Source organism: Amphiura filiformis, chromosome 5 (assembly GCF_039555335.1).
Source record: "Amphiura filiformis chromosome 5, Afil_fr2py, whole genome shotgun sequence".
NCBI lineage: Eukaryota > Metazoa > Echinodermata > Ophiuroidea > Amphilepidida > Amphiuridae > Amphiura > Amphiura filiformis.
In genome coordinates this window covers 65,633,617-65,654,418 of record NC_092632.1, presented here as the reverse complement: position 1 = coordinate 65,654,418, position 20,802 = coordinate 65,633,617, and the positions used below count along the sequence as shown (strand labels likewise).

The 20,802-nt window shown below is 39.4% G+C and overlaps 1 protein-coding gene across 1 annotated transcript in view; it reads right to left on the bottom strand.

The window, feature by feature from the left end:
* Positions 1 to 2,164: 2,164 nt before the first annotated feature.
* LOC140152338 (uncharacterized) overlaps positions 2,165 to 20,802 on the bottom strand; it is a 35,217-nt gene continuing 16,579 nt past the window's right edge. The window contains exons 11-18 of the mRNA XM_072174642.1: positions 16,704 to 16,851; positions 14,409 to 14,578; positions 10,554 to 10,727; positions 9,975 to 10,133; positions 7,944 to 8,225; positions 6,440 to 6,763; positions 3,975 to 4,123; positions 2,165 to 3,512 (exon numbers count right to left, since the gene is read on the bottom strand). Of these exons, the coding sequence (XP_072030743.1) occupies positions 2,166 to 3,512; positions 3,975 to 4,123; positions 6,440 to 6,763; positions 7,944 to 8,225; positions 9,975 to 10,133; positions 10,554 to 10,727; positions 14,409 to 14,578; positions 16,704 to 16,851 (2,753 nt within the window). The 3' untranslated portion in view covers position 2,165. The remainder of the gene's footprint in view (positions 3,513 to 3,974; positions 4,124 to 6,439; positions 6,764 to 7,943; positions 8,226 to 9,974; positions 10,134 to 10,553; positions 10,728 to 14,408; positions 14,579 to 16,703; positions 16,852 to 20,802) is intronic.

Here is a 20,802-nt window from a genome sequence, read left to right as displayed (position 1 = left end):
AACTGAAATATTTTTTGCTGACGGAAGTTGTTAATTGTTGACCCAATTTTTTCATGCCTAGTGCCCACAAGAATCTAAAAAGTGGGAGGGGGGGGGGGGGAGAGCACAATTTCAATGCATTACATTTAAATATCAATATCAATTAAATTGGCAACATTAACAGGCAAAAAGGCAAGGGTCATGTCCAAGATTTGAAGTGTTTGGGCTACATGTGCTCATTATTTCTTCACTCTTCATAAGTAGTGCACAAAAATTGTCTATTGTTGACCCCATTGGGCATTGTTTCACCAATGCCCTTCCTGTACCTACAGCCTTGGATGAACAGACAGCACTGTAGGATGCCCCGGTAGGATGCACTGGCCATTGTTTTAAGCTGATGCTGCTGCTAATAGTTTTGGGGTTTAGGAGCTGTCATTGAGGTATATTTAACATCATTTACCCAATACTTCTTTGGATTTGTTTACAAGAACTTTTTCGAATTATATTTTATTGACAATCCTGATTAACTTATTTACAGTAAATTTTTTAATAACATATAAATTATTAATGTTATATACATTTTGCTGAAAATAACATCAGTACAGTGCCGTAGCCAAGGGGGGCATAGCCCCCCCATGAAAAGTCTTACCCCTCTCTTGCCCACCTAAGTGGGATGGTAGCAGCCCCGATATTTAAGATTTTAGGGCCTTTTTAGCCCATTTTTGACCATTTTCATCAATATTTTCCCCCCTTAAAATTTTTCTTGCCCCCTCCCACCACCATAGGCTTAGATCCCGGGGATGGAGGATTAATCCCCAATATTTTGCCAGGGGATGCTCCATACAATCACCCCCCCCAATGTTGACGCCTGAATATAGGTTTCTGACCTATAGGTTTTTTGCCCCAAAAGTGCAAATTTCCCTGCGCTTCGCACACATTTGTATCATAAACTTATTTTGTCGCCAAAAGCTGCTGGATTCTCTATATTTCAAGAATTTTTTTCAAACTCCATCCCCCCCAATGTCAAAAAGAAATCTATGCCACTGCCCCCCTCCCACCCTCTGAAAAAGTGCTGGCTAAGCCACTGCCCTAGTACCCCCTCCTGGCTCATACACTACGTATACTGCTGTCAACCAGAACAATTTTAATCAAGGTAAAAACATGAAAACAAAACAAATTGAAGACCTCAGAACTAAAGAGGGTAAATTCACATTGACTGCATTTTGACATACAATATAAATGGCAAAGAAGATTGTTATGTTCATGTAGTTTCATTGCAAGGAGGTGGTTTTGTCCATACAGTTTGAATGCTCTACAGTATTATTTCACTACGAAATTTGCAGGGGGTGCAGATCGCCCCCTTGAAGCAGAAACTGACACTAACTCATTTTTCATGATTTTGTAACTTAACCCCCTTTTAGTTCAGGTCTTCAATTGCGAATTTGAGGTTATGAAGCACATAATACAAAAATAAATATTACTTCATTTGTGTTTTAAAGTTCTGAAAAAAAAATTACATAAAACCCACACAAATTGGGTTATTCCATTTAAAATCCTAACTACCTCTGTGGAATATTTTAGAAATATCTTTCACAGAGGGAGTATAAATTTCAAATGGGATGAACACATTAGGCAGCTCCATTTGAATTTCATACACCCTTTGAGAATGATTTAACCTGCATCTTCCACTGAGGGCGGGTGAGTTGCAAATGGAGCTGCCTAATGTGTTCATTCCATTTGAAATTCATACTCCCCTTGTGGAAGTTATTTCCAAAATCTTTCACAGGGGTATTGTGGATTTTAAATTGAATAGCGTAAAAACTCGATAGTTAGCATATGTGCTTACTATCAAGCATGAAGTGCCACATCCACAAAAGTGCATAGGGTTTTGAGCATATCATCGATATACATAGCTATATACAAACTAGTAAACCTGCAAATCTGTGTCTCAACCCCATTAGCTCAGTTTGTAAAGTACCAGGCTTTGGTACAATTTCATGTTTTCAAAAGCACTCGATTGTAAGCACATATGCTAACTATCACGTTTTTATGGAAGCCCAATTGTTTTAACAGCCAAATATGCCAACAACTCTGAAAGATACATGTAGTTATCAAAAAATTATTGTTTAATTGTCCATAGTATATTGTCTATAGCATATGGACAATCAAACAATAAATGTTATAGACTAATACAAAACATAACCTGTACATGGATGTATTGGTACAATTGATGGTCTACTACCATCCTCTATCACATTAGACTCCTGCACAGGCTGCAGACTCTCCATCAAATCACTCACATGTGAAGCACATAATACCGGATCTTGTTCATTACATGGAGATGTGTTCAAGTCAGTATCTTGCACAGAGGTAACCTCTGTTCTCTCACTTGCTCCCATTGTTACACTACACCCTGCAGATGGAGTTGCGTGAGACTCTGTCATGCGTAAGTTGTGTGCGGTGCTGTTCTTTTGCTCTACGGTTTTCTCTGCTCCTATCTCATCAACAGATTGATGAATATGGGTTAGCTGATTAGCTACAAAATCTGCCATCTTGGATGAGGATGAACCCATATTCTCATCAATGGGAACTGCTTCAGATGACATCTCTGCAAGTGTTTCATCGATTATTTCATCTTCTCCATGATTCTTGCTGAATATATCCGGCAACATTACATAAGTTAACGATTGTCCGTTTGATTTCTTATAAAAATCACTGGAATGTTCAACGATGCGATGATCATCTCCAATCTGCTTCATGTCAGACAATCCTGGTGGTTTCATATGACTTTTGACTACAGGTGAAAGTACATAGGACATACCTACTTGAAAGTATGGTACCGACTCTGAGCCATCAGGAGAATCCGGTATCTGTGTGGATGATGCTACCAGATGCTCTCCTGCATCAGTAGATGTATCTGAAATGTCTCCACCACCGGTATGATGATGTGATGTAACGCCTGGCTTCAAGTTCAAGGATGGGAACATCGACATGCTACCTGTGATTGTACTGGGAATTACCGAATTACTGTTTCCTTCATCTTGAGCTGTATCTGTTATGCTAAATGGAGCGCTACTTTCTCTCATATATTCTTTGTTGCAATAAGTCAAAGAACCACTATTTTCCATCTGCGCACTGTTTGATTTCACTTTATTGTCTTCACCACTATCAAAGATAAAATGTCCTTTTATGAAATCATCTGCAAATGATGGCAAAATGGCTGATAGGCTGTCCTCTCCAACCATCAGACCCCCCATGTGGTTGTTGCTATAATTACAAGGCGAAGGTGGAACGCCGCTGTCTGTACTGTCCGAGCGCGTAAATAATAACTTGACAGATCGATCGGTTTTGATTTGTTCTAAGCTGCCCCATGGAGGAATCAAGTGTCCTGCATTAACAAGTGGCTTGGTATCCATTGTGGCTTCAGCACATTCAGTAGATTCAGTAGAATTAATCATACACTGCTTTGTTGTTAACGGTTCATCAAACACTTCTTTTTCGATTACACCACAAGGTATGCCATTCTCCAAAGCCTAAATAGGGATCAAATAAAAAAGAAGTATATTTGTTAAACAATTCAGTACTTTCAGTAAAATTCAAAGTTATGTAATTATTCTGGGTTGGAAAGTACATTTGGAAAAAAAATGTGTATCTTCAATACAAAAGGACAACATTTTCATATGATGGATGGCTTTTCCTCCCAGCTTCATACACTTTAAGTACAAATCATTAGATTTATAAAGTTTACATTGAGGACTGTTAAATATCAAAAATTGAAAAATATATAAATTTTTAATAATTTGCCATAACATTTGTATTATATCGCATATTCAGAATGCAATTTGATATGTCTGATGTGCTCTCTCATGTCCCACAAAAATACTGTGTAAACGTTGATATCCATTCCCTTAAGCAAAAGATTGATCCATTCGGACTAAATCTACAAATATTTTGATAAACAACTTGACAATTTCAGATTGAAATTCTAACCCTACCTTAAACAACTTGCTATCCACAAATTCAGGTTTAGCTGGGAGATGATCTTGAAAGACGTCTGCCTTCTTCACTTGATAGAACATGACTACAAGAATCACTCCTGCAACCAGGACACCGACAGATATGACCACTACAAGAGTTTTGTTTACTGAAAAAAGAAAAAACAACCCAAAATGCCACAGGTTTATTATAAAACAATTACATTAAGAATATATGTTTTACGGAAAGTAAAAGTAAAAGGCACACTTTATAAACCATTTATTATAATTCGGGGATGCAGTTCTACACAGGCACAGAATCCTTATCAGCCTATAATAACCATCGCATCCAGGGTCAGCTCCCAATGTTTACTAGACTGGATAAGATTAGTACACATGGATGCGTGGTGTCAATTTGATGTCACTTCAGCCCAGGGTCTTAGCTAGAAATTGAGGTTTGCCCGTCATTTGAATAAAATTGCCTGTCGTAAATCAACTTGACATATAGCATTCATGTGCCACACATCCATGTTCCAAAATCTAATCCAGTAGACTCTATCAGTGCTCGTACTTTAGAATTTTTGTGTACCAAATGGAATATTCTTATTTCATTAATGACCCAAGTTTTGTGAAAATTTTAAGTTTTCTATTGAGAATGGCAGTTTTGTTGCCCCTACAGTAAAGTCACAAAATACAGGTTGAGAGTGAATATTACACAGGCAGTCAAAAATCAATATATTGGCCACTCAATATCGATAAAAATCAATAAATCAATTTTCCTCCCAATTTTCCGCATATCTTCTACATTCATCAACATTTTTCCATACCTATGTAACAGGATGCATCATACCATTTGGACTCACTAATGCACCAGCTACCTTCCAGCAACTTATGGAGAGCTATGTCATTTGGACTCACAAATGCACCAGCTACCTTCTAGTGACTTATGGAGAGCTATGCCATTTGGACTCACTAATGCACCAGCTACCTTCCAGCGACTTATGGAGAGCTATGCCATTTGGACTCACAAATGCACCAGCTACCTTCCAGCGACTTATGGAGAGCTATGCCATTTGGACTCACAAATGCACCAGCTACCTTCTAGTGACTTATGGAGGGCTATGCCATTTGGACTCACTAATGCACCAGCTACCTTCCAGCGACCTATGGAGAGCTATGCCATTTGGACTCACAAATGCACCAGCTACCTTCCAGCGACTTATGGAGAGCTATGCCATTTGGCAAATTATTGATTGAATTAGATCAAAATAATTTTTGTTCCAAACGTCACACTTGATATATACTTTTGTGTGTGCTCATGACGTACACCAAATCAGTTTGCGGAACAAGTTTTGGCTTGACTTCAACGCCAAGGGGATTAAGTTCCCATAAAAATGGCCTGGTTTTACTTGAGCCAGCAGTATACGATACTTCTGGAAGAGTAAAGCAGGTGCATAACATTTTTATATATAACATGTCATAGGTTATACCTGGTAAGAGAGGGGGTAGGGAGGAGGAGAGGGAGGGCATTGGAAGTGGACAGGGAGGTGCATTGCCGGTAGCCAAAGGGGGGGCAGCTCCCGTGGGACATCTTGTCTTCCTTCTTGACCATCCCCTTTTGGATGCTGGCTGCAGTGATACGCTTTTAGGCCTTTTTCTGCCATTTTAAGCCCATTTTTGTAAAAACGTTTCCCTTTGACAAAATCACTGGGGAGGGGGAAACAGGAGTGCGAGTGGGTAATTATAGGAGGGTCAAGTTTGAGAGAGCGAGTAGATAGAGGGGAGAAGGAGGGGAAAATAAGGAGAATGTAGGGAAGGGGACACAGGAGGGGAAGGGGAGAGAGATTCAGAAGGAGGGGAAAGAAATAAAGAATATGTATTTCATTAGGCTTTGTGTAGTAAATTGGAATATGAAATTGACAAAGCTGACGAGTCATTATTAAATAATATATATAGGCCTAAAACTATCGTAAGAATATTAATTGAAACGTATAGCTAGTTTCAAAATAATATGATAAGGAGATTAACGCTGGGTCCCGACATAATCCATGTTGAGTGGTATCGCGAGTTCATTCATGTTTATTCAAACGAAGCTCAAGTCTTTTGTCTTGAAGTGGGACTAATAACCACTTGACTAAACAAAAGAGCGACATTTTGATGTAGTCGGTTACAAGCTCTTACACATGCCCTTCTTTTGAACGCACATTGATACACATGTCCCGAGTTTAAGCGACAATACGCTGTTGTTGCAGTAACCAACCATTACGTTCACGTTGGAGTAAATTTGAGCAAGAAATCCAAACTTCATTTCGCAAAGTCTCTATTTTCTATACTTTTCTCCATTATTGGCAACCTGAATATATCGATTTTCTTCAGAAAGTGATATTGAGGATATCGATATTATTAGATAGTCGATTGATTAATTTTTATCGATATTATGATTTACACTATACACCCTACTCATTTTTTACTTATATGATTCCTACCTGGTATTCTTTGACACATCTCATGTTGTTTCATCATACTAGGCGACCCACGCATCTTATGACGCGTCTCATTAATATTCACAGCAGCCACCTGCATATCGTACATAACACCATCACTTTCTAGTCCACATGTCACCTCAATCAGCAAAGTTGTTGACGTTGTTTCCCGCACACTCCACTTAGTTGTGTTGGTTGGTCTATACATTATGATATAATATATATGGTCTATGGGTCTGTTGCTTTGTTCATCAGGTGGATCCCAACGGAGCCTCATTTTGTCCACTGCAAGGAGCTCTGGTTCGTGTAATTTCGGTTTTCCAGGCACTATTGTAAAAATAAATATGAAAATTATTTATATGCATCACTGCCAAAATAAATTTTCTGATGTGATGGGAAAGAAAAAAGCACGTACAGGATTTTACATACATGTATGCAAGTGATATCTTTTTAAAATATATCAACTCTCTGATGTCAGGCAGTAGGTCCAGCCAGCCAGACAGACAGGGAGGTAAGAGCTAGTTTTCTATAAAATATGAGGGTTGCTGCCAGCTAGTTTTTCTTTTCTCTTCTAATTTGTACATAATAAAATTCGATGTAACCCAAACTACAATAACACAATAACAACATAATAATAGCTTGTGTGATACTGCATACTCAACAAAATATTTTCTGAAATATAGGAGTATATGGTGAAGCATCACAGCAGCTGAAAGGAGTATCCCATCATGCATTGCAGTATATCTGCTTCCTCCATAGCAAATGTATACAAAATATAAACAAGAGCCGCTTAGATATTAAGAGCTATTGATAGATTCACAATACTCTATGGGTAATATTTTTTCAAACAAAAATCTAAGCTTCCCTGATTTAAGAGAGTAGTTGAAAGTTGAAGTGTGGGATTTTGTGTACATTTTCTATGGCACAATCAGTTCTATAATGGTACCGCAAAGCATAATGGGATACTCCCTTCAGCTGCTGTGGTAAAGCATATATAGAACTTTTTATAAATTGCTATTGGGAACCTTCTTTAACTGGTATTGGTAACATTCCATTCAGGCAATCTGTCGGTATCGGTCGGTCTGTCAGTCGGTCATTCGTAAGTAAGTCAATCAATCTTTGCATGCACCTGCAAAATCATAGAAGGTTGAGATACAATGGGCTATTCTATTTATAATCCACACTACCCCTGTGGAAGATTTTGGAAATATCTTCCACAGGGGAGTATGAAATTCAGATGGAATGACCGCATTAGCAGCTCCAATTGAAACACACCCTCCCTCAGTGGAAGATTCAGGTTGAATCTTTCTCAGGGGTATATGAAATTCAAATGGTGCTGCCTTATTTGTTCATTCCATTTAAAATTCATACTCCCTCTGTGGTACATATTTCCAAAACTCTCCATAGGGGTAGTGTGGATTTCAAATGGAATAGCCCAATTTGTTGCAGACTTGAAAAGATCAAGTTGGGTTGACATGTTTTTCAGATCTACAAAGCTATGCCTCACCTCCAATATAGGTCTTTACAGCCACAGTTTGTGAAAATGGCCCACACAGTGATGTACAAGCTTGGATCCACATGGTATAAATATGGTACTCCCTCAGGCCTGATAATGTACATGATGTCCTATTGCCATCAATTAATTTGGTTTCCCTGTGCAGATTACTCCCTGAATACCATACTATGTATTCTTGCAGAATTCCATTGGTTTCTACTGGTGGTGACCATGACAAACTGATGCTGGTTGCTGAGAAGCTAGTAATGGTGAGATTGAGTGGAGCTTTTGACTCTGTAGAGGTGGAAGAAGGTTAAATGATCACTATATATTTTGTATAAAATGGCAGACAATGAGTAAAATGACAACAAAATTAACAATAATCAATAATAACAATATTGAATGACAACAACAACAACATTAACTGGCGTAGATTTCTTTCTGACATTGGGGGATGGAGTTGGAAGAAATACTTCAAGTATAGTCAATCCAGCACCTTTTGGTGACAGAATAAGTTTATGGTGAAAATTTTTACTATTTTGAAGCTAATCTGCTGGAATATGGTGTAAAAGTAGAATAAATGTGTGCGAAGCGCGCAAAAATGTGCACTTTTGGGGCTAAAATGGGCAAATATGGGGTTAATTTGGTCAGAAACCCATTATCAGGCATCAACATTGGGGGATGATTGTATGGACCCCCCCGGCAAAATATTGGCAAAATATTTATTCAACCATACCCCGCCCACCGGGATCTACGCCTATGTTAACTGCACACAAAATAAGGATATACCCGCTTATTATGAGTGCACAAAATCACGGTCCTGAGAAATGGCAGGCCCTTTGTTTTCACATTGGTGCAGTGGGGCTCTGGGGCCCATAATATTTTATCAATGGGGCTAAAGTACATATGTTAGGGTATAAGGCTCTAGTGCTATCAGAATACAAATGCAGAGCACTGTAGCTGCTTTACTTACTGAGAAACTGCAGGCCCTCTTGTTTTAACATTTGGGGCCTTGGAGCCTTTAGCCTGGAGGCAAAATGCACTTCTACATGTCAGGGCGCATCTTGAAATTTCCTCCCCATCACAGCCCCTCACCACAATACAGGGGTATTATTACCAGAAGTTGCGGGTTCGAACCCTGGTGGTGGTTTAGTACTCTCCTGGAAAAATTGAGTTAGGGACCGTTCACAAATACTTGTTAGGGGGGCCTGATGCAGTGTATGAGCTTGGAACGGTCCATGGTTTTCCATGGATTAGCATGTGTTCCTCACGGACCAACCTGGGTAAACAAACAAACAAACAAAAGTTTTGACCTTCCTAAGGGGGGCCCTGAAAAAAATGACCACAAATTTTCCTGGGAAAATTGAGTTCATATGTTTTTCTATGGGGTTGACCCATAATTTTCATGTCATAAAAAGGGGGCCCTGAGGTCTGGAAAGGGGGGCCTCAAAAAATTTTCACGATAAAAATGTTTTGCATCAGGCCCCCCCAACAAGAGTTTGTGAACGGTCCCTTAGCTCGAAATTCCCCTGAACAAGGAACTTATTGCTGCCAATTGTCTCGTTGTAACCCTTATGACGCTGATCCTGGTTGTGAAGGTCATTTGTGAAATGTCTCAAGTGTGCAGGGTTACCAAAATATTTCAGCCCGAATCGCAAGTCAAATAATCGAAAAGTCGCCCAATTTTTCTCTTTACCATTGGTTTCTATGGGGCAGGAAACTATCGGAAGTCGCGGAAGCCAATGTTGAAAAGTCGGCCAATTTTTTTTCTTAACCATTGGTTTCTATGGGACAGGAAATTGTCAAAAGTCGTGGGGAAAATCTTCAAAAATTGCCCAATTGGGCTACCAAGTTGCAGGTTTGGCAACACTGCGGGTGTGTGCTCTTGAAGCTGCAAAGTCCCTGTGTTGTTGTTCATGGTCTATGGAATGATGCAGGGCTGTAGTGGTCAGCGACAATCTGTCCTTAAAGTGTGCTGAGGCTTGTGGATCAACGTCTTGTGCCTGTGCGTAGTGCACTTTAAATCCCACTTTTAATACATACCTCCTTCACTTGTTGTAGCCTCTACTGGTTTTGATTTAGCACCGGGTCCTAAGCGAGAATATGCCGCCATCCATATCAGATAAGAGGTGAAAGGTCGTAGGTCATCTATAATGGCAAATCTCTGGGATGCGCTGGTTAGGTTTTTAACAAAGGTAGCACCTGTGCAAAAGATATACATAATGTTTGAGACTGTAAAATTGCAGTAATCATGTAATAAGTTATTAGTATTTTAATGTTAATATTTACATATAGACAGTTGGAACAAAGGGCTTTGGGGTCTCAGGAACCAGTTTTGTATAAGCATGCATTCAAAATCTGCCTGTTTTTGGCAACATTTGGGTACTACCAATAACATAGCATGCAGCAAGTTAGACTATAATGGGTTTGTTTATTTATTACTTCATGTCTCAAATAATTGCAATTTGGGCAGTGACACCGGAACCGGGGGGGGGGGCAATAATTTTGGTGGCTATGGAAAAGTACCATTAGCCCCCCTCAATAAGTTGGACCAGGCACCGTTGCCCCCCCCACCCACCCCCATATTTAACATCTTCCGGAGCCTCTGTTGGGTATCTTTACCTGTACAATTGTAGCCACTCTGATAGCTAGTCTGTACACTGCATCTATAGATGAGATAGCCGAGTACTTTGCCATTGTTATAATCACCTGTAGGCAATTCCCATGATACATGCAGCTTTGTAGGTCTATCTAGAACAGGAGCTACATTCACTGATTGAGGAGGCTTTTCCAAAACTTTTCAAATTGAAACAATAAAAAGAAGAAAAGATAATTAGTTAAAATGATCCAAATTTTTAATCAATTTTGCTGAATATGAATAACTATGAATGCACTTGTAAAAGACATTAGGAAGGTGTTCATTAATTTAATTGAAGGTATACTACTACAGTGTTGGATACAGATAGATACCTGCAACAGGACTGTATTGTAGAACAATGAAGCGCAAAACCGGTCCAGGATTATAACGTCACTGGGCGGGAAAAACCTCATATGTACTTTTTGCCCTTGAACATGGATGAAGCAAACCATTCAATATAAAGTCTATACCTACAAGGCTTTATCCATGTTCAAGGGCCAAAAGTAAATATGAGGTGTTTCCTACATGTACTTTCGGCCCTTGAACATGGATGAAGCAACCTATCCATATAAAGTCTACACCTACAAGGCTTTATCCATGTTCAAGGGCCAAAAGTACATACAAGGTTTTTCCCGCCCAGTGACGATAAGCAATTTTGTAAATTAAAGGCCTATTCAGTGATCACAGTGACAGCGTAGACAAATTAAAATTGTGTATATATAAATAGCTTAGAAGTGAAGGATACGTCATTAAATTGTCACTAGGCAGTTCAGAATGAAACATTTGGCAAAAAACAAGGAAAACAGCAGTATTGACAAAATTGAAGCCCCATTCAAATACAGCTAGCTAATTTCCCTACTTTAATTGTGTATTACATTTTCATGTAAAATAGAAGAACACACTAGCATGCTACATTAGGTGCAAAAATGAATTTTGAAGATTTTCCGAAATCACTGAATAACTCTTTAAAGGTGAACCTCATTGAAAATAAAGTTATATATCAATGGAAAGCTTATGATGTCAGGAAGCAGAAAAGAATATTTTTTTTTTTTTTTTCGTACCAGGCTAGACATAATCTCCATGCAAAGATTGGATATTGGCACCCCCTAAATTACAAAACGAAATCGTCAAATTGGGCGCTTTCGTTGATGACGTCAGCCCAGGGACACACAGTTACTTCCGGGTTTGATTGTAAACACAATGTCCGTGTATTACTGTGGCATGCATCGGGCCAATGCACGAATTCAGTCATTGTCAACTTACTTTACATGAAAACTATCTTCAATAAAATAAGAATAACATGAAGGAAATATCATGATCAAATTAAGAATGAAGTTCCTGAATAAAGTGTGTGGATTTAAAATGGGAAAAGTGCTGGCGGGGTGATTTGGGATAGGCCAAGCCATCCACGATATGCATAGGGAATATTACAGTAAAAGCACGAAGAGCGAAGATTAGCGAAGAACCGGAATGAAAACAGATTACAAAAAATAACTGCTAGTGCTACCAGTTCAGATCGTCACACCAAGTTGAGATGAACTTATTACAATGAGAAAATGAAGGAATAGAATAAGGTACATGTACAGGATTTTTTAATTATTTCTTAGCTTTACAACCAGTCATGGCCGGTCATGTATGATAGGCGAACTCGTATAGATACATACAGGATGAGCTCAGTGACTGCACTGAGTCTCACTACGCCGAGTGTTCAGTATCCGCGACTGTACTGAACTTGCAGACAAAATGACCGATTTGATATTCACATTCTGATATTTCCAACTTATTGCTACTTCATCAGCAAAATTTATTCCTGTAAATGTTCCAAATATAAGGGAACGATTGATCAAATCTGCTGAAACACCGTGCACCCACCCCATGAAACACGGAGGACGAAGCCCCTAAGCGAGTCGCTGTGTTTGTGCATATCCGTCCCTGCAATTCAGCAGCAATTTACGCATCGTGTTCGGTAATCCATAAAACATGAATGTTTCACTTTTTCAGTACCGTACACTGATTGTACTATCATTAAAGAATCATGACACAAGTGACAATATTTTAATTTTATTCAGATTTCAGAATTCCATCAAATAACGGCATACTATAAGCCTAAATTGTATTTATTTTATACTAAAGTATCTGCCCGAGTATCTGTTTCTTTCAATCGCGATGCGATTGTGTGGAAAGAATGTATTACCGCAATACGCTAAATATGAAAACCTTTTATGGGCTGGATTTGATGAAATCGGCGGTTTTTATTAATTTTTAATTACTGCAAGACGATATTTTTTAAATCAGACATTTTAAAATGAATCAAGAATATATAGGGAATGTCTGAAACAACTATTTAATTTGTTATTCGATCATGTTTATTCAGTCCATGACATGAACGGTAGCAGCATTTGCGCATGGGATTGATCCCAGCGCGAAATTCAAACTCAATTACCCAGTTATACCCAGCCAGTTATGACTGATTTTGTCAAAAATGTACGGACAATTTATGTGTTGACAATAATTCTATTATTTCTAATATATATAGAAGGAACCAGCAATTTGAAGATTCCTCTAATTTCAAGCTTTATTGTGAAAATCAGACTTGCCGGGCAGCTTGCAAAGTACAGGAAGCAAGTCTTGTTTACATGTTTCGAGTAGGATCACGTGATCACGAACCCTGAGCTTACGTCACGAGCATTCCCAAGGTCATAGACGATTGATTTGGGTGCTTTTTGGGCGCCTTAAAAGAGACCAAAAATTCAATAATTTTTTTAATTTTTCAGCTTTATTAGCCATCAAAAAAATCGGAAAAAATAATTTTTAATATCCTGACATCATAAGCTTTCCATTGATATATAACTTTATTTTCAATGAGGTTCACCTTTAAGCAGATATTTGCCGTAGAAGTGATGATGTAACAGGATAAACTATACCATAGCTATATAGGTTTAAACAATTTTTGAATATATCACCCTGCACAACAAGCGATGTTGCACTCATCACCTGTGTATGTCTGCTATCATACCGTAAACGTTCGCCTAATGGCGCTCTGATGGGCTCCCTTGACATAACTGGAATTTTAGACACAAACTTAAAGTGCCCTCCCATAAAAACCCCACCAGCAGATAAGGGCACATACCTTAATTCTTGTTGGGATTTTTAAAGGAGGGAACTGTCTATTTGTACATGAAATTTACCCAAAGGCAAAGGAGCCCAGGTGCGCCATTAGGCGAACGTTTACTGTATATTAAAGCCATAATGTACGATCTTATAATATGAAAGTGGTTAATTTTTTTTCAAACCTGATTTTTTTGCATATTTGTAATGTTTACACATGTCCCAACTTGACCTAAATGGAATCGGCCAAATTTGTTGTCTTTGTAGATCAACAGAGCAAAGTTCGACATATTATCATTATTTAAAAATTATGATATGTCCTCCCATAGAACTGCATGTTAAATGGCCAAAATAACCAGTGGGGTTTCTTTCACTTTACCTTGTTTTTTCAACCTAAAATGGACAGTAACTCTTCTTGTCAGTTATTACTAATATTATTTCAACATTTTGAATAAAGAATAACAAAATCAAAATTTGACGGAAATCATACATTAAGGCTTTAAATTTGTTGATTTTGCCCCCTGAAATTCACTTTACCCCCCGAAAAAAAATTCCTGGTGCCGTCACTGCAGCTCGGTGCTCGCTTAGCTCGCTATTCAAGAGGCGTCACTTTTGGGAAACGGGGCTACTTCCAGGCAATATATTCAAAAATTGTTTTAACTTATTGCTATGGATGGTAGTTCATCCTGTTACATCATCACTTCTACGCTGAATAATGCGTATTCTATTACCTCCTTCCAATGTCCTTATTAGATCTATAGTCTGAAATATTCCTGTTAAGTTTCTATCATGTCGGATGTTATGAGCTTGTACACGGATGTCATATACTGTGTATGTATCCAGACCAGTAATCATGTAATATGTGTTATGTGCTCGGATGGTGGTCTCCATTGCATTCTCCCTGAAATAAAAACACATGGAAAACTAGAGCGGTTACCGCACCATAGCTGAACCATGGGGCATTGGCAGTATATTGTGGTACATGTGTACATGACCGCTTTATGACCCCTTAATGACCTTAAATGAATTTTAAACATGTTTAGTAAATAGAATGTCATAAGGATCATTGCATTTACATATCAGCTCAATTGGAGCATTTTGAAAACTTGACCTTTGACCCCTTTATGACCCCTTAATGACCTTAAATGAATTTTAAAATATTTTGAACATGTTTAGAATGTCATAAGGATCATTGCATTTAATTTTCAGCTCAATTGGACCAGGTTGAAAACTTGACCTTTGACCCCTTTATTGACCCCTTGCTGACCTTAAATGAATTTTACAATATTTTGAAACATGCTTAGAATGTCATAAAGATCATTGCATATAAATTTCAGCTCAATTGGAGCATTTTCGGTTAAAATGACCTTTTTTGACCCTGTGACCCCTTGGATAACCTCTGACGTTGGGAAATATTTTTATTATATTCTTTACTCCTTCCTCTTTCATTTGACACCACTTGGGGGTTCATACCTTCGTGACATTTAAAGATATGTCCATTTCAGACCAAATGGTTGGTAAGTAAGTAAGTAAGTAAGCAAGCAAGCAAGCAAGCAAGCAAGCAAGCAAGCAAGCAAGCAAGCAAGCAAGCAAGCAAGCAAGCAAGCAAGCAAGCAAGCAAGCAAGCAAGCAAGCAAGCAAGCAAGCAAGCAAGCAAGCAAGCAAGCAAGCAAGCAAGCAAGCAAGCAAGCAAGTAAGTAAGGAAGGAAGGAAGTAAGTAAGCAAGTAAGTAACATACACTATTATAGGCTGATACCATTTCATGGTTCAGCAAAAACCCAGTAAGATGAAGCATGAAAAGAGACATCATTGGGCTATTCCATTTAAAATCCACACTACCCCTGTGGAAGATTTTGTAAATATCTTCCACAGAGGGAGTATGAATTTCATATGTAATGAACAAATTAGCAGCTCCATTTGAAACTCGCCCTCCCTCGGTGGAAAATTCATGTTGAATCTTTCTCATCAGAGGGTGTATGAAATTCAAATGAAACTGCTTGATGTGTTCAATCCATTTGAAATTCATACTCCCCCTGTGGTAGATATTTACAAAATCTTCAACAGGGGTAGTGTGGATTTTAAATGGAATACCCCAATTAAAGGAAGTTATGCATGGTTGATAATGTTGTTTAAGCTTGTCCTACAGCAAGGGGCAGTCTTCAGTGAATGGCTCTTTTCAGAGCCATCAGTAGGCACGAGGCGGCCTCATGTCTAGAAGTCAGAGTTACTCCTGACAAAAGCTTGACAGTTTTAAACTTGGCCGGCAGCGACCCCGCCAAAAACCCACTAATTGTTATGAACTCCCATCGTAAAAGCCTATCCAGCCACAATTTTTCCTCCAGCAATTAGGCTGACCAAGTGGAAGGAAAAGAAAGTTGATTCATTATAAATGGTAATTATTTAGGGTGTTTGTCTGTTTGTTTGTTTACACTGGCTGGGAAAGTTAATTTGTCCACCTTTTTCTTCTTCACTCATCAAGGACTTGTTGGTGTATTTGGATGCCAACTATCTCAATAGACATAGAATGGCTAATTAAGGCTGGGGCCCAGGGAAATGACCATCATAAGAAAATAATTTACTTTTAATTAGGGTAATAATACATTAAAAATTGCATCGTTCTCTTCTCTTGCTTAAATTCATTGTATATATGGTCAAGAAAAATTATAAAGATGTCAAAGGTAAATTGAAGATCCCCTATTGGAAGAGTCTTTTAAGAATGTGCACTAAAGACAATTCATTAACATGTATTGCATGGCCCGCTGAAGCAGGGGGGCAGAGGGAATTTGCCCCCCTGCCCACTTTTTAGTGAAGAAGAAGAATCCCAAATTCAACAAAAGTGTGCACCAAATTGCACGAATCCCGTTTGAAAAATTTTCCAGCTTCTCAGATACCCCCTGTGTGCGCTTATGCATGCACTTTCGACGCGATGCATGCCAATTTTGCCCCCCCTTCAAAAACCTTCTGTGGGCCCTGCATTGTCTTTAATGCATCAAAGAATGCATCTATGTTATGGTCCTGTTACTTACCAAAGTCTATCCTCAGTTTCGTCATGCTTTTGCCACTGAATGCAGTAAAATTGCAAATGACCGTTTGCATCAGACGGCTCTTTCCATTTCACCAAAATGGTGGATGCTGTCATAGCAACTGCTCTGACATCTAGTGGTGGCCCAGGATCTGTTGGGGGTACAAACATTTGTTCAATGAAGATAACCTATTAGGGCACTGACTTGCCATCAAAACATGTAACAATCTACTCACCAATGGAAGATGGTCACCTTCAATTCATGCTTATAAAAATGAGCTATTCCACACTACCCCTGTTGAAGATTTAGCTAAAGTCTTCCACAGAGGGAGTATGAGTTTCAAATAGAATAGACAATTGAGTAACTTCTATTTGAAATACTCACTCCAGTTGTGGAAGATATAGATAAATCTATAATATAGAGGGACTATGGGTTTCAAAATGATTAACTTAGACCAATTACATTTGAAAACATACTCCCCATGTGGAAGATATTTCCAAAATCTTCCACAGGGGTAGTGAGGATTTCAACTGGAATAGCCCAATGGATCTATTTCCTGTATAACCTTTTGCCCCCTTCCTAATCATGGGGTAGGGGTAATTGCCTCCCTGTATGTGGCACTGCCTCCTTCCTAATCTTGGGGTAGGGGTAACTCTCTCCCTGTGGCACTGCCTCCTTCCTAATCATGGGGTAGGGGTTACTGTCTCCCCATGGCACTGCTTCCTTCCTAATCATGGGGTAGGGGTAACTGTCTCCCTGTGGCACTGCCTCCTTCCTGATCATGGGGTAGGGGTTACTGTCTCCCTGTGGCACTGTCTCCTTCCTTATCATGGGGGGAGGGGTAACGGTCTTTCCCATGGCACTGCCTCCTTCATAATCATGAGGTAGGGGTAACTGTCTCCCTGTGGCACTGCCTCCTTTCTAATCATGGGGTAGGGGTTACTGTCTCCCTGTGGCACTGCCTCCTTCCTAATCATGGGGCAGGGGTAACCGTCTCCCTGTGGCACTGCCTCCTTCCTAATCATGGGGCAGGGGTAACTGTCTCCCTGTGGCACTGCCTCCTTCCTAATCATGGGGTAGGGGTAACTGTCTCCCTGTGGCACTGCCTCCTTCCTAATCATGGGGTAGGGGTAACTGTCTCCCTGTGGCACTGCCTCCTTCCTAATCATAGGGTAGGGGTAACTGTCTTTCCTGTGGCACTGCCTCCTTCCTAATCATGGGATAGGGGTAACTTTCTCTCCTGTGGCACTGTCTCTTTTCTAATCATGGGGCGGGGGAAACTGTCTTCCCCGTAACTTTTTCTCCAAGGGCACTGCCTCCTTCCTGATCATGGAGCAGGGGCCAACTGTTTCCCCTGGGGCACTGCCTCCTTTGGGGTACTGCTTCCTTCCTGATCATGGAGCAGGGGGAACCGTTTCCCCTGTGGCACTGCCTCCTTCCTGATCATGGGGCAGGGGTAACTGTCTCCCTGTGGCACTGCCTCCTTTCTAATCATGGGGCAGGGGTAACTGTCTTTCCTGTGGCACTGCCTCCTTCCTAATCATGGGATAGGGGTAACTTTCTCTCCTGTGGCACTGTCTCTTCTCTAATCATGGGGCGGGGGAAACTGTCTTCCCCGTAACTTTTTCTCCTAGGGCACTGCCTCCTTCCTAGGCCTGATCATGGAGCAGGGGCCAACTGTTTCCCCTGGGGCACTGCCTCCTTTGGGGGTACTGCTTCCTTCCTGATCATGGAGCAGGGGGAACCGTTTCCCCTGTGGCACTGTCCCTTTCTTATCATGGGGCAGGGGTAACTGTCTCCCTGTGGCACTGCCTCCTTCCTAATCATGGGGTAGGGGTAACTGTCTTTCCTGTGGCACTGCCTCCTTCCTAATCATGGGATAGGGGTAACTTTCTCTCCTGTGGCACTGTCTCTTTTCTAATCATAGGGCAGGGGTAACTGTCTTTCCTGTGGCACTGCCTCCTTCCTAATAATGTGGCAGGGGTAACTGTCTCTCCTGTGGCACTGTCTCTTTTCTAATCATGGGGCGGGGGAAACTGTCTTCCCCGTAACTTTTTCTCCTAGGGCACTGCCTCCTTCCTGATCATGGAGCAGGGGCCAACTGTTTCCCCTGGGACACTGCCTCCTTTGGGGTACTGCTTCCTTCCTGATCATGGAGCAGGGGGAACCGTTTCCCCTGTGGCACTGCCTCCTTCCTGATCATGGATCAAGGGGAAACTGTTTCCCCTGGGGCACTGCTTCCTTTGGGGCACTGCCTCGGATGCGTTCATTTTTCTTATGGGTCGATGCATTTATACTTGTTTGTATTTTCCAACACTTTTAGTAATAAAAATAGCAAAAATCATGGGAATTTATTGTTGTATATGAAATAGGTTAATAAATGTGTATCATTTGTTTGTAAAATATAATGCACTTGTACTGAGATGTTGGTGCCTCTAATGCACAAGCCCAAAAGGGGGAGTGCATTGGATGCTTCAACATCTCAGTACACATGCATTATTTTGTACAATTTCACTCCCAACAAGTGCATGCATTTATTAACCTATAATTAATGTTATTGACAATGTGGTTTAGAAGCTTTTAATTGCATGTTAATAAAAACACAAAGAGATGAGAAGTGACTACCATGTTGTGTTATGTAAAGCATTATTTATTAATATAAATCATGCACACATTAAAAATACATTAGATCATTACAAGTGAATTCAGGCACAATGTCTCGATTGGTCCAAAAGTTCTATTGGTGCCCCAATAGTATACAAATATAGACAGCCATGAGAGGTTCTGGTTAAAACTATGGGCCCGAGGTGAGATCAATAGTCCCGATGGAAAATATTATTAATTGATCTCAACGAGGGACCATAGTTTTAACCAGAACTTCGAATAAAGGCAGTATATATTTGTTTTATATACTTCATTAATATATTCTTTGTTCATTGATTGGTTAAAAGGAAATTATTTCATGTTTGGACTCTCCAGCTTCTATCCTGACTGAACAGCACAACCAATTTAAGCACAACCTATATTTTGCCCTTCAAAAAAATCGAATAGGCTAAAATCGGGCTAACCAATTACAGCAGCGAAATCACGCTATGGCAGTTTCAAGCGATGCGTGAACTGTTCCATCGCATCAGATGCGCGCACGCGGAATGCATGGTCAAAAGTACTATTTACGGTTTGGAGGTACTATTTACGGCTCATCCGGGACATTGCAAATACTATTTACTGCTTAAAGGTACTATTTACGGATAGGAGTACTGATGGTAGAACTATTTTTGGTCATGTGATCCAATTTTAACCAATCAATGAACAAGAATATATTAATGAAGTACATAAGTTCTGATGACCTTTTCTATCGCACCGTATCATACCCTGAACATTTGCATAATGCTTTTGTTATTTAAACAACAATAACACTATGAAAGAATTCATTATTATGTTCAATGCTCAATACAATTGATTATATCAACGGCATTATAGACAGAGCCATAATTGGTACCTATCTAACAGCTTTGGGGGCACCGATATCGCTATAAGACCAAACCATATATGGTGCCTAAGTAATTAAACTGTAGACTATGTTTTATTTACAAATAATTTTTTCAAAGTTAGCTATTCTATGAAATTAAATCAAATATGAATGTCAATTAGAAAAAAGTCTATGGGTGTGACTCACCCCAATAATGAAGTGTGTGAAAAGTACAGTATTGAAAATGCCCATTGATTGAATAGTAGAATGAATAGTAAATTGCAGAATAATGGCACATTTTCCGCCAGCGGAAAAATGTTAGTGCTAACATCTTGCATGTACCGCAATACAATAGTGTTAAAGTACATTATTTCTATTGTTAAAGATATATTTGATTATGTAATAAAAACTAAATATGAAGTTTATTTACACATACAATCTTTGTGCTTGAAGGTAATACAACTTTACAAAATAATATAAATATGTATAAACTTCTATAATATGTATGAATTGTCTGAATATATAAAAATATGAATTCTTGTATAATTACATCCTGATTCATCATATAAAACTGATACATGACCTTGAAAGAAGTTGGAATACTATTTTGTATGTTTCTGATAACTGTGTCGA